General features: G+C 44.0%; 1 protein-coding gene across 1 annotated transcript in view; it reads right to left on the reverse strand.

The window, feature by feature from the left end:
• Positions 1–12,610, reverse strand: part of ADAMTS3 (ADAM metallopeptidase with thrombospondin type 1 motif 3) — a gene marked incomplete at its 3' end in the record, with an annotated part of 118,739 nt that extends 106,129 nt beyond the window's left edge. Inside the window, exons 1-2 of the mRNA XM_015820856.1 lie at positions 12,559–12,610; positions 11,334–11,743 (exon numbers count right to left, since the gene is read on the reverse strand). Coding sequence (XP_015676342.1) covers positions 11,334–11,743; positions 12,559–12,610 — 462 coding nt within the window. The remainder of the gene's footprint in view (positions 1–11,333; positions 11,744–12,558) is intronic.
• Positions 12,611–14,221: the final 1,611 nt, after the last annotated feature.

Below are 14,221 nucleotides of genomic sequence, written 5' to 3' on the forward strand. Positions count from 1 at the left end.
AAACAAAGCAGTTATTAAGTGAGTTTGTCCCATTTTATGACATTTTTTGCCACAGTTGTTAAGTGAATCATTACAACTGTTACGTTAGTAACACAGTTGTTAAGTGAATCTGGCTTCCCCATTCATTCTGCTTGTCAGAAGCACAAAAGGTGATCACGTGACCCCAGGACACTGCAACCATCCTAAATACGTGTCTGAATTTCGATTACATTACCATGGAGATACTGTAATGGTTTTGCAAGTGTGAAAAACGGTCATAAGTGACTTTTTTATTGCAGTTGTAACTTTGAACAGTCACTAAAGGGATGGTCGTAACTTTGGACTACCTGTAGGTTTTACAAGAAGGGTCTTCCCCGAAATCCAGTTGCATCTTGTTTGTTCTGTTTGCTTAACTTGTGAGGTTTTAATTCAGTGTTTCTCAACCTTGACAATTTTAAGGCATGTGGACTTCAACTCCCAGAATTCCACAGCCAGCATTGCTGGCTGTGGAATTCTGGGAGTTGAAGTCCACATGCCTTAAAATTGTCAAGATTGAGAAACACTGGGTTAGAGGCTTAGGAATCTGTAGCAGCTGTGCAATTCTGGAAAATGGATGCAGCTGCTTTAATAATCCCAAGCACTGCACAGCTGTATTCTCTTTTCTCCTAAGCTATTGAGGAAAGCAGAGACATCACCCTGCCAACAAAAGTGTGTATAGTCAAAGCCATGGTTTCCCCAGTTGCAGTGTATGGCTGTGAAAGTTGGACCATAAGAAAGGCTGAGCGCCAAAGAATGGAGGCCTTTGAACTCTGGTGCTGGAGAAGACTCCTGCGAGTCCCCTGGACTGCAAGGCGATCCGACCGGTCAGTCGTACAGGACATCAACCCCGACTGCTCTTTAGAAGGTCAGATCCTGAAGTTGAAACTCAAGTCCTTTGGCCACCTAATGAGAAGGAAGGACTCACCGGAGAAGAGCCTAATGCTGGGAAAGATTGAGGGCAAGAGAAGAAGGGGACGACAGAGAATGAGGTGGCTGGATGGAGTCACTGAAGCAGGAGGCGTGAGCTTAAATGGACTCCAGAAGATGGTAGAGGACAGGAAGGCCTGGAGGAACGTTGTCCGTGGGGTCACGATGGGTCGGACACGACTTCGCAACTAACAACAACAATCCTTAACTTACAACCACTTGTTTAGCAACCATTCAAAATTACAATGGCACTGAAAAAAAGTGTCTTACATCTAGTCCTTGCACTTACAACCATTGCAGCAGCACCACCACCCCCCCAGTCACAATTTGGGCACTTGATCAAAATTTGGGCACTTGCTTTATAACAGTTGCAGACCCCCCCCCCAGGGTCACATGACTGCCATTTGCAACCTACCAGCTGGCTTTTGACAAGCCAAATCAACAGGGAAGCCGGGTTTGCTTAACAATTACATGATTCGCTTAACCGTCACAGTGATTCCCTTAACAACCGTGGGGAAAAACGGCCCTAAAATCAGGCGTGACTCAATTAACAACTGCCTTGTTTAGCAATGGAAAATCAGCAGTGGAAAATCATGAGTCACTTAATACCCGCCTTGCTTAGCAATGGAAATTCCAGTCCCAATTGTGGTCATAATTTGAGGACTACCTGTAAAGGACCGTGTCCACTGAGCCCTGGTGGCACAGTGGTTAGAAGGCGGTATTGTAGGTTAACTCTGCCCACTGCCAGCGGTTCGATCCTGACCGGCTCAAGGTTGGCTCAGCCTTCCATCCTTTCCAATAAAATGAGGACCCAGATTGTTGAGGGCAGTATGCTGACTCTGTAAACCGCTTAGAGGGGGTTGTAAAGCAGGATATAAGTCCTAAGTGCTCTAACTGTTGCAATCTAACTGTGGCAGCTCAGTCGTTGGAGTGCAGTATTGCCAGCTAATTCTGCCCACTGTTAGGAGTTCGATCCTGATTGGCTCAAGGTTTACTCAGCCTTCTGAGGTCAGTAAAATGAGGACCCCGATTGTTGGGGGGGGTCAATACGCTGACTCTGTAAACCTCTTAGAGAGGTCTGTAAAGCAGGATATAAGTCTAAGTGCTCTAACTTTTGCTAGCTAAGCTGCGGCCGCTCAGCAGTTAGAATGCAGTATTGCCAGCTAATTCTGCCCACTGTTAGGAGTTCGATCCTGATTGGATCGTCGTTCGATTCTCACCGGCTCGAGGTTTGACTCAGCCTTCCGTCCTCCCGAGGTCAGTAAAATGAGGACCCAGATTGTTGGGGGGGGGGGGGCTGTCAATATGCTGACTCTGTAAACCGCTCAGACAGGGCTTGTAAAGCACTAATGAAGCGATATACAAGTCTAAGGGCTATCGCTATTGCTATTGCCGTGTGTCTTTGGCCCCTTACTCAATAGCTGCACTGAAAAAGGAGGAAAACCTCTGTGTTTCATCAGTGGAAGGGGCTAACGCTTCACGGAAAGTAGCCCCTGTTGACTTGCCAAGACAAATAGACAGGACCTGGCAGAAGGGAGGTGAAGAAATTGGTGGGGGTCCAAGGTAAGAGGCGCAGAGGCAGCCCTCTCTGCAGACAGCCCTCCGGCCTTGAACTTCTCAAAGAGTGGACATAAAACGGGCCTTTTATAAAACTGCTGCTGCCCTGTCCTAAAAACACACACACACTCTGAGGGCCAAGGAGACACAGCCCCCTTTCTCCCGCTCTGTTGGTTTAAGGTGTGATCGGGTTCAATGGCTGTGCGAAACCTGCGTCACAACATACCTGCCCCTGGCTTTTTTTTTTTTTAAGCCCCGAGATGAAAAAACGTTCAGAGTCACCCTGAACACTGCCTGATTTACAGAGAGGAAAAAAAGGGAAGCTCAAAAGAAAACTGCTATTGCCCCTGGCTGCTACCTTCATCAAAACATATCTGCAGTAAGTCGGTGATGGGGTTGTTTTTTTTCCTTCTCTAATTCCATCGCTGGAAGGGATGGAGCTGTGGGTTGCTTTAAAGGTGGGGAGGGGAGGTGGTGGCCACCCATGACACCTGTGCTTTGGGTGTGGGAGGACCGACTGGCAGAGAAAACTCTGCAACTTGGCTCAGCTCAGGTCTTAAAAATGCTGCTTCTTCGGGAACCAACTCTCTGATTTGATACAGCAATCAAACAGGACAGGTACAGACTCCAACGGATAGTGGAGATTGCACGAAGGCCAGAACAGAACAGAATAACAGAGTTGGAAGGGGCCCTTGGAGGTCTTCTAGTCCAACCCCCTGCTCAGGCAGGAAACCCTATGTCATTTCGGACAAAGGGCTGTCCAGTCTCTTCTTAAAAACGTCCAGTGTTGGAGCATTCACCGCTTCTGGAGGCATGTTGTTCCACTGGTTAATTGTTCTCACTGTCAGGAAGTTTCTCCTTAGCTCTAGGTTGCTTCTCTCCTTGATTAGTTTCTATTCGTTGCTTCTTCTCCTGGCTTTAGGTGCTTTGGAGAACAGCTTGACTCCCTCTTCTTTGGGGCAGCCCCTGAGATACTGGAAGACTGCTATCCTGTCCCCCCTCGTCCTTCTCTTTGTTAAACTAGACATACCCAATTCCAACAACCGTCCCTTATATGTTTTAGCCTCCGGTCCCCCGATCATCTTTGTTGCTCTTCTCTGCACTCTTTCTAGAGTCTCAACATCTTTTTTACATTGTGGTGAACAAAACATGATGCAGTATTCCAAGTGTGGCCTTACCAAGGCCTTGTAAAGTGGTATTAACACTTCACGTGATCCTGATTCTATTCCTCTGATGATGCAGTCTAGCACTGTGTTTATCATTCAATGTATACAGGTAGTCCTCAGCTTAAGGCCACAATTAAGGCCACGTTTCTGTTGCTAAACAAGGCAGTTGTTAGGAGTGACTTTTGCCCCATTTTACATCCTTCCCCCCCGCACATTTATTATGCAGCTCAGTGCAGTTATTAAGTGAATCATGCAGTCGTTAATTGAATCTGCCTTCCTCCATTGACTTTGTTTGTTGGAAACCCGTTACAAATGATGATTGCGTGACCCTGGGACACTGCAACTGTCATTAAAAGAGACCTTGCAATGGTTGTGTGAAAAATGGCCATCAGTCACTTTTTTCAGTGCTGATGTAACTTCAGTCACTAAACCAATGATTTTCAAGTTGAGAAGTTATGTCTGAAATGTTATAGGATTTCCTGCTTGAGCAGGGGGTTGGACTAGAAGACCTCCAAGGTCCCTTCCAGTTCTGTTATTCTGTTATTCTGACTAGCTGTAATGCAAGCTCAGAGAATGGGCTTATTCAGTAACACAATAAGAAATCTTGCAAGAATCCAGCCAACATCTGTCTCTCCAGATGAGAGAGATTTAGGAAAGGATCCTATTCCTCGCATCTGATCTGCATTTGTTTGATTAGCATAATAGTTTGTGTCATCTCCTTCCCAACGACTAGAAGAACTATGCAAATATCTTAATTTGGGTTGAGATGATTAGCTGAACATATATAGAACAGCAGTTGGAGTCACTCCAGAAACCTCCATTATATTCACTTACACACCCTGGAGTAGGACCCCACAAAGAGATTCCTTTCAACAACACTGCAACCACATTCAGGATGCACTTTTCAATGGGGGAAAATTAAGACTATGAATGATTATCAGGGATAAGAAAAAATGGTTTCCAATGCTTCAATGAAATAGATTTTTTAAAAAAAAAAATGCTGTCAGAGAATTGCGCAGCCAGTGTCCAAATTAAGTCAGAGACATTGAGAGAAACTTGTAGTTTTATATATATATAAAATAATAAATATAGTTTACAACTACAATATATACACAGCAAACTAGATAGTCAGGAGCATCGTGAGGTAAATCACAGAGAACACAGCGCACACAGAAGAAAAAGGCGGGAAAAAAGGGAAATTCCCGCTCCACACCCACAGCAACCAATCACAGCGCAGATTGCCTCATGCAGGAGCCAACATTCTGGTACCGATCAACCACAACTGTATGTTCTGGCTAACTGCACAACCTCACTGCTCCAGGGGTCTGCGACAATTTGTCACAGCCAACTCACCATGGCCAATTCGCCATAGCCAACTTCCCACGGCCAATTTGCCACAGCCAACTAGCCATGGACAACTCACTGCGGGACAAGACTTACACTAATATCAAAGAAATAGTGGAACAGAATCATTAAAGAAAAGATGCAAAAGGAGGGACAGAATGAAATGGGAATGGCAAAAAATAAAATATGCTTTTATTTATTTTAAAGGATTGAATTGAATTGTTAAATTGTCCCTCAGCAAGTTGTCCCACGACACATTGGTGGTGACTAGTTGTTCTGCCGCAAGTTGGCTGTGATGAGTTGCCCTATTCCGCTGCTCCAGCTACTAAATTTAAATATCTTAACAAATACCTAGTTTCCTTAGCTGTTCATTGTATAATCTGGAGGCTAAATCATATGATGAATGATTAAGGGAAGCTTGTATGTTTAGCTTAATGAAGAGAAGGCTCAGGGGAGACATGCTAGCATCTTCCAATACTTGAAGAGCTGTCATAGGGAAGAAGGCTTTGATTTACTCTCCATAGTACCTGAGGGCAGGACAAGAAGCAGTGGGTGGAAGCTCATTAGAGGGAGATCCAACTTAGAACTAAGGAGGAATTTCCTGACAGTAAGAACAATAAATCAGTGGAACAGCTTGCCTTCAGAAGTTGTGGATGCTCCATCACTGGAGGTCTTCAAGAAAAGAAAGACTAATTGTCCAGGATTGTTTAAAGACTCCTGCCTTGGGCAGGGGGTTATACTAGAAGTCCCCTTAGGTGTCTTCCAGCCCTATGATCCTATAATATTAACAATATAATTGACATTAATACTTTTATAAGGCTGGATGGAGTCACTGAAGCAGGAGGTGTGAACTTAAATGGACTCCAGAAGATGGTAGAGGACAGGAAGGCCTGGCGGAACGTTGTCCATGGGGTCACGATGGGTCGGACACGACTTCGCAACTAACAACAACAACAGCAATGTCAGAAAAACCCAGATTCCAGTCTCCTCTTAGTTACCAAAGCTCAGACGTGGTCTGTTAGCCATCACATTATCTCTTGACCCAACCCACCTAATATGAAAAAAAAATAGAAGGCGAGGGTACTATATTGGGTAAAATATTAATCTTATTAAGAAAAAGTAAATAAGGATGGATAATATCTTCTAAGTGTGCCTCATCAGCATGCACAGGTTTTGTAATCCACTCTTGTGATCCGGTTAGCAACTGGAAAACAAACGAGCCGAACTTTTAATATTAACTTTTAATCCATCCTTGCCTTTTAAATTGTAAATGTCATATACCGTTTTGATGCTTTCCTATTTTTTTTCACTTGCACATCAATCAAAATCCCTTTCTGAGGAAGAGGAACAATTTTTTAAAAAAATGATAAACAAATAAATAAAACAGAGTCGCTCTGGGACTGAAATGGGCAGTTTCTAAATCTGATTTGATATATTTAAAAAACCTCCCTTTTTATGACCGTGTAGTCCCTATTCGGGGTCTGATTTGATACATAACACCCAGAAATTATGTCTCCTAACTTCCCAAAGGTGTTAATTTGTTTACAGACCATTCATTTCATTTTGTGGCTAACCATGCAATAAAGGGTTACTGAATATAATTTCCAAACTGTATGAGCATCTCTTTCAAATTCATATTTACCTTCTCGACAAAGCAAAGTTTCTTTCTGTTGGTTAAAAATACCTAAATAAATGTTCCCTATTGGAAACACTCTTATATCTGAGCGCAGCTTAAAATGTCAGTATTGGAAAAGGCCGTTTAGACCATAAGGTCTGTTAATACGTTATGTATTGTTCTCTCATCATTACCCCGGTGCACCGATTCTTTCTCATACATACATAAAATTTCTGGATTTTTATCAAGGGAGTCACTGATTTTTTACATTCATCCTTTCTTGGAAACGAGGGAAGGAAAATGAACGAAACCACCTGAAAAAGTCTAATTTCCCATTGCCAAAAGCACGTTTTCCCCAGATCATACTCCATCATAAAAAAACCAGATTATATGGCAGCAGGGGAAATAAATGAATTATTGTGTGTGTGTGTGATTTTTATTACAGCAGATTTATTACATTCGTAGGAAAAAATACAAAATGTCGCCTGCTAATTCCACTTTGCAGCGCAATTAATTATGATGAGGCGGGGGGACTATATCGAGGGAAGAAGAGATAAACATGCTAGCTATAAAAAGTAGGAGGAAGGAGATTTTTTTTTTCATTTAAAATTAATTTCCCTCCCAATCTCTGCTGCAATGAAGACTTCTTTATTTTAATTTTATTAGAAATTTTATCCTGCCTTTACAGGTGGCCCTTTGACCTACGAGCACAATTGAGCCTAAAATTTCTGTTACTAAGGGAGACACTCGTTAAATGAGTTTCCCCCCATTTTACCACTTTTCTTGCCACAGTTGTTAAATGAATCACTGCAGCTCTTAAGTTAGTAATATGGTTGTTAAACAAGTCTGGCCTCCCCATTGACTTTCCTTGTCAGAAGGTTGCAAAAGGGGATCGCATAATCCTGGGACACTGCAACAACAACAACAACAATAACAACAACAACAATACTAATAATAATAATACTAATACTAATACTAATACTAATACTAATACTAATAATAATAATAATAATAATAATAATAATAATAATAATAATAATAATAATAAAGTTGGAAGGGATCTTGGAGGTCATCTAGTCCAACCCCCTGCTCAGGCAGGAAACCCTATACCATTTCAGACAAATGGCTGTCCAGTTTCTTCTTAAAAACATCCAGTGTTGGAGCGTTCACCGCTTCTGGAGGCAGGTTGTTCCACTGGTTAATTGTTCTAACTGTCAGGAGGTTTCTCCTTAGTTCTAGGTTGCTTCTCTCCTTGATTAGTTTCCATCCGTTGCTTCTTGTCCTGCCTTCAGGCACCTTGGAAAATAGCTTGACTCCCTCTTCTTTGGGGCAGCCCCTGAGATACTGGAAGGCTGCTATCATGTCCCCCCTCGTCCTTCTCTTCATTAAACTAGACATGCCCAATTCCAGCAACCGTTCCTTATATGTTTTAGCCTCCCCTAATCATCTTTGTTGCTCTTCTCTGCACTCTTTCTAGAGTCTCAGCATCTTTTTTACATCGCGGTGACCAAAACTGGATGCAGTATTCCAAGTGTGGCCTTACCAAGGCATTGTAAAGTGGTATTAACACTTCACCTGATCTTGATTCTATCCCTCTGTTAATGCAGCCCAGCACTGTGTTGGCTTTTTTGGCAGTTGCAGCACACGGCTGGCTCATATTTAAGTGATTGTCCACTAGGACTCCGAGATCCCTCTCACAGTTGCTACCGTTGAGCAAGGAACCACCTATAGTATACCTGTGCATTATGTTTTAGCCTCCAGTCCCCTGATCATCTTTGTTGCTCTTCTCTGCACTCTTTCCAGAGTCTCAACATCTTTTTTACATCACGGTGACCAAAACTGGATGCAGGATTCCAAGTGTGGCCTTACCAAGGCATTGTAAAGTGGTATAAATATGAGTTCAGTTTCCAGGTGTCTGAATTTTGATCACATGATCATGGAGATGCAGCAACTTGGGTCGTAAGTGTGAAAAATGGACATAAGTCCCTTTTTTCCAATGCCGTTGTAACCATGACCTGGATGACTGAGAATCTCCGTGGACTGAGTATATATGTTTACTTCTCTTTGATCACGTTCTCATCCTATGCTAAATAATAATAATAATAAAGTCCATATCCTGTTCAAGAGTCGGTTTCACTGATTTTGCCAGGTTGATTCCCTGCACCCCGAGAGGTCGTCTTCCTAGCAGAGGTTGCAACATCTGGGAAAGGCTGCAAAAGAGGCCAGCTCAAGGCCGTCTCTTTCAGCATTTGAGAGTGCTTTCTCAGAAAAATGAGGTGGACTTGGCACACACTATTCGGGATCTTTTCCAACTGTAGGAACGAGAACGGTGGAAAAGGAAAGGAAGGAAGAAATCAGATTTGTGCGCAAGGAACAGCGTCCATCCAGAAAGCAGATCCGTAATGATTCCAGAGACTGAATTCTAGCATGGATCTATCACCTTGCCACAGGTCCCACGCTGTTCGCTCCAGCCTTCTCAGTCTGCTCACACGTCTGCTGAGCGAGCGGTTGCATGCAAAAGTTCAATTTCCATGGAATTTGGCTTCCAGTCCATTTTGGAAAGAGCCTGACCTTCCAGTCCTGTCTAACTTTCAAAACCCCAAACTTGTATCATAGCTTCCATGGATGCTGTCCAGATACGTTGGCAAGGAGCTAGAACTCCCAGGAGTCTAGCTTGCATCAGGCTGGGAAAATCAGGGATTACTGTACATAGTCTCATCACATCTGGAGGGTACCATGTTGTTGTTGTTTTTTTTAAAAGTATTGTAAACATTCTCCAGTAAAAAAATACCTGGCTGGGTGAAGCTTATAACTCTTCCTTTTCCAGTCCTTTCACCAGATGGTGAATTCATGTTGCCAGCAGCAGAGGATATTTCTAGCTGAGGGATGAACTGTCGGGTTTTTAGCACTCTCTGAGCTTAGTTGTTTCCCTGCAGACGTTTTACTACCAAACTAGGTAATATCATCAGTGCACGAGTTGGTAATGAAACATCTGGGGGGGGGGGGGAAACGCAAGGATCCCACAGATCCAGCTTACTTTGTTCTGTCTATAAATGCACTACATCTAATCCTGGCCAATTGATGGCTCAAAAAATATTCAAAGCAGAAACCAAGGCTTCAGATCTCAATGTACCCTAACACTCAGATGCCTTTACCGTGACTTCCATTCTGTGTTTCTAAGAGCAAAGACGTTGACAATGGACCATCCTTATTTTTACCATCCAAATTTTACTATGCCCAGCAAGGTTTGGGAGCAACATGTCTCCAAATCCCAGTTAAGGGAACAATGACCAGAGAGGTGTACATCTCCATGCCCTGGTTGAGAGGACCTAGAACAGTGGTGGCGAACCTATGGCACGGGTGCCAGAGGTGGCACTCGGAGCCCTCTCTGTGGGCACATGTGCCGTTGCCCCAGCCTTGCCTCCCCCCGTGACCCCCTCCTCTCCAACATCCCCCCTGAAGGAGAGTCACCCTCGAGCGTGGCCCACGCGGAGCAGCGCAGCCAAGGACAGTTTTGGGGGCACTCGGTCTCTAAAAGGTTCGCCATCACTGACCTAGAACATCTGACGGGCTACTGGAGGAAGGATAATCTTAGATGAAGTTCCTCCAGGACCTGATCCAGCAACGTTATTTTCAAAGTTGAAAATATTTAGCTATTACCCCTCTTTTTGGTTTATTCATTTATTTATGTAGTTTGTTTATTTTTTATTATTTATTTTGTTTGTTCGTTTATTGTCAAATCCCAGCAATTCAAGACACAATAAGCGTTAAGCAGGACAAGAAGAAACAGGTGGAAGTTCGTTAAAGTGAGATCCAACCTAGAACTAAGGAGAAATTTCCTGACAGTGAGAACAATTAACCAGTGGAACAACCTGCCTCTAGAAGCGGTGAATGCGCCAATACTGGAAGTCTTTAAGAAGAGACTGGACAGCCATTCGTCCGAAATGGTATGGGGTTTCCTGCCTGAGCAGGGGGTTGGACTAGATGACCTCCAAGGTCCTTTCCAATATCACCATCATCATCATCATCACCATCATCATTATACAAACCCCTCCTCCAAAATAAACCCTTAGCCCAGTATTTTTAGTTAAAAGTCTCTCAAGAAGTTGGAAAAAGTTCAGATTGAGATTAGAAGGATGATTGTTATTGAACTAAATGATATAATTGTCCAATTCAGATCACAAAAAGCCGATGGCTTTGCAAAACGACTCAGTTTGAGAGAAAAATGATAAAAATTACAATGTTTGGCCAAAATGCTTCTAAATCACCCAAGTAAGATCACTCCCTTTTTTTTTTTTTTTACCAACGCAGGTAGTCCTCGAGTTACGAACACAACGGAGCCCCCAAAATTTCCGTTGGTAAGCGAGACAGCTGTTAAGTAGGTTTTGCCTCATTTTATCACCTTTCTTGCCGCGCTGGCTAAGGGAATCACTGCAGTTGTTAACAACACGGTTGTAAAGTGATTCTGGGCTTCCCCGCTGACTTTGCAACCGTCATAAATACGAGTCAGTTGGCAAGCATCTGAATTTTGACCACGTGACCCTGGCGATGCTGCAACGGTCGTAAGTGTGAAAAATGGTCCTAACTTACTCTTCTTTCAGTGCCTTCGTAACTTTGAACGGTCACCATATGAACCGTTGCAAGTCAAGGACTACATGTATGTACGATCAAGAAGGACGGCATCTGCTTTAAAATACGTGTCTTACCAGGCCATCACAGTTGCTCACGGCGACGGAAGCTCCCGCGATATCCACCAGATCCCCGACGTAAGCACAGTTGGTCCGTAGGGATTCCTTCTTCCATAGTCTCTCCGTGACCCCCTTGCCTTGGTCCTGGTGAACCTCTTCCGTTGCGTTGTAGATGGAGGGAGAATCTTCGTACCACTCCACCACAGCGCCAGGAGCTATTAGACGCGTGTTAGACCTCAGTCGGAGGTGAAATTCTCTCCCGAAAGCGGATACGTTAAAGTAGAGTTCCTCGGGTGGACTTGGCAAAACGTCCCTTGTTAGTCTCCTGGAGCGCGTGACGGAAACGAAGTTGGAAACGTAGCTTCCATCTGCGCCACTGCGGACTGGGATGGTTAAGGCATATGGTTTCAGGCTGTGCGTTGTTGTTTCTGTTTTAAAAAGAGAGAGGATTTATTTGTAGGTTGATTCCTTGATTCCTTCCCTTCCTCCCTCCCTCCTTCCTCTTCCTTCCCTCCCTCCCTCCTTCCTTTCCTTTCCTTTTCCTTTCCTTTTCTCCCTCCCTTCTCTCCTTCCTTCCTTCCCTCCCTCCCTCCCTCCTTCTTCCTTCTTTCCTTCCTTCCCTCCTTCCTCCTCCTTCCTTCCTTCCCTCCCTCCTTCCTTCCTTTTCTTTTCTTTTTCTTTCCTTTCCTTTCCTTTCCTTTCCTCCCTCCCTCCCTCCTCTTCCTTCCTTCCTTCCTTCATTCCTTTTCCTTTCCTTTCTTTTCCTTTCTTTCCTTTCCTTTCCTCCCTCCCTCCCTTCTCTCCTTCCTTCCCTCCCTCCCTCCTTCTTCTTCCTTCTTTCCTTCCCTCCTTCTTCCTCCTTTCTTCCCTCCCTCCCTCCTTCTTCTCCTTCCTTCCCTCCCTCCCTCCTTCCTTTTCCTTTCCTTTCCTCCCTCCCTTTCTCCCTCCCTTCTTCCTCTCCTTCCTTCTCTCCCTCCCTCCTTCCTTTTCCTTTCCTTTCCTTTCCTTTCCTTTCTTCCCTCCCTTTCTCCCTCCCTCCTTCCTCTTCCTTCCTTCCCTCCCTACCTCCTTCCTCTTCCTTCTTTCTCTCCTTCCTTCCTTCCTTCTTTCCTTCCTTCTTTATTCATAGATTCATTCTTCCTTCCTTGGTCAATAAGCATCAAATATTCTTGGGACAAAATTTTGTGCAGCTGACAGTCTTGGTTTCGGCCCTGTTAAGATGTCTGGGCCTTGTTCCCTTCACCCTGAGTAGCATCACTAAAACCTACACGATATGGAATCCTATCACCATACATGGTGCCTTCTGTAGAAATGGTACTCTGTGGATGCTTAATCTTGGCTAAAATCTGGCTTTTCCAGTCTAGGGCACAGAGTCCTCTCGTCAAAATAGCTCTTAAAGATATCTAACCCTCTCCAAAGTCTTATATATATTGCTTTCTGAGGTGGCCTTCAGAAGACCACAATGGCTTGTCTTCCAGATATCCCTGCAATCACCCAAATAAACAAGCCAAAATTTAGTTTCCCATAGGAAGATTACTTTATTATTCCCCATAGGAGAAAGGGAGGGATAGCTGCTAAGCAGGCAATAAGCAGCCTAGAATTTTTAAAAAATCAAGAGCCTAAATGCATTGCACAAGTAATTCCCTTCTATGGTCACTTCATAAAACATAGGAGATGAAAGACAGGACAGAGCCATAATTCAAAAGAGGACTGGAAGAAGAATGTGAACAGAGTACATCTCCAAAGCTACATTCCAGGTATCCTGGATTAATGTCACCAGCAAAAAATGTTCCAATCACGTGTGGTCATGTAAGGAATAATGATGGCTGAAGGAAGCTGAGGGCCAAAGAATGGAGGCCTTTGAACTCTGGTGCTGGAGAAGACTCCTGCGAGTCCCCTGGACTGCAAGGTGATCAAACCGGTCAGTCCTAGAGGAGATCCATCCTGACTGCTCTTTAGAAGGCCAGATCCTGAAGTTGAAACTCAAGTACTTTGGCCACCTAATGAGAAGGAAGGACTCACTGGAGAAGAGCCTAATGCTGGGAAAGATGGAGGGCAATAGAAGAAGGGGACGACCGAGAATGAGGTGGCTGGATGGCGTCACTGAAGCAGTAGGAGTGAGCTTCAATGGACTCCAGAAGATGGTAGAGGACAGGAAGGCCTGGAGGAACGTTGTCCATGGGGTCGCAATGGGTCGGACACGACTTCACAACTAGCAACAACAAAGGAAATATAGTAAGCCCACATAGGCTTGGCTTAATGTACAGGTAGTCCTCGACGTACGACCACAATTGAGCCCAAAATTTCTGTTGCTAAGCAAAACAGTTATTGAGTGAACGTTGCCCCATTTTACGACCTTTCTTGCAACAGTTCTGAATCACTGCAATTATTAAATTAGTAATGGTTTTAACGGTGAAGCAATCTAAAGATACTTGAGGGACAGAAATCCTTCCTTAGATGGTCATTCAAAGAATGGAAACATCACAGATCCCATCCAAGCTAAAAAGTTGACTTCTTTGACTGCAGTTGCAGGCGAGAATAACTGGTTAATAGGATAACAGAGTTGGAAGGGACCTTGGGGGTCATCTAGTCCAACTCCCTGCTCAGGCAGGAAACCCTATACCATTTCAGACAAATGGCTGTCCAGTCTCTTCTTAAAGATTTCCAGTGTTGGAGCATTCACCGCTTCTAGAGGCAGGTTGTTCCACTGGTTAATTGTTCTCACTGTCAGGAAATTTCTCCTTAGTTCCAGGTTGCTTCTCTCTTTGGTTAGTGTCCATCCGTTGCTTCTTGTCCTGCCTTCAGGTGCTTTGGAGAATAGCTTGACTCCTCTTCTTTGTGGCAGCCCTTCAAATATTGGAAAACTGCTATCATGTCACCCCTAGTTCTTCTCTTCATTAAACTAG

Source organism: Protobothrops mucrosquamatus, unplaced genomic scaffold (assembly GCF_001527695.2).
Source record: "Protobothrops mucrosquamatus isolate PMUCROS unplaced genomic scaffold, P.Mucros_1.0 scaffold1191, whole genome shotgun sequence".
NCBI lineage: Eukaryota > Metazoa > Chordata > Lepidosauria > Squamata > Viperidae > Protobothrops > Protobothrops mucrosquamatus.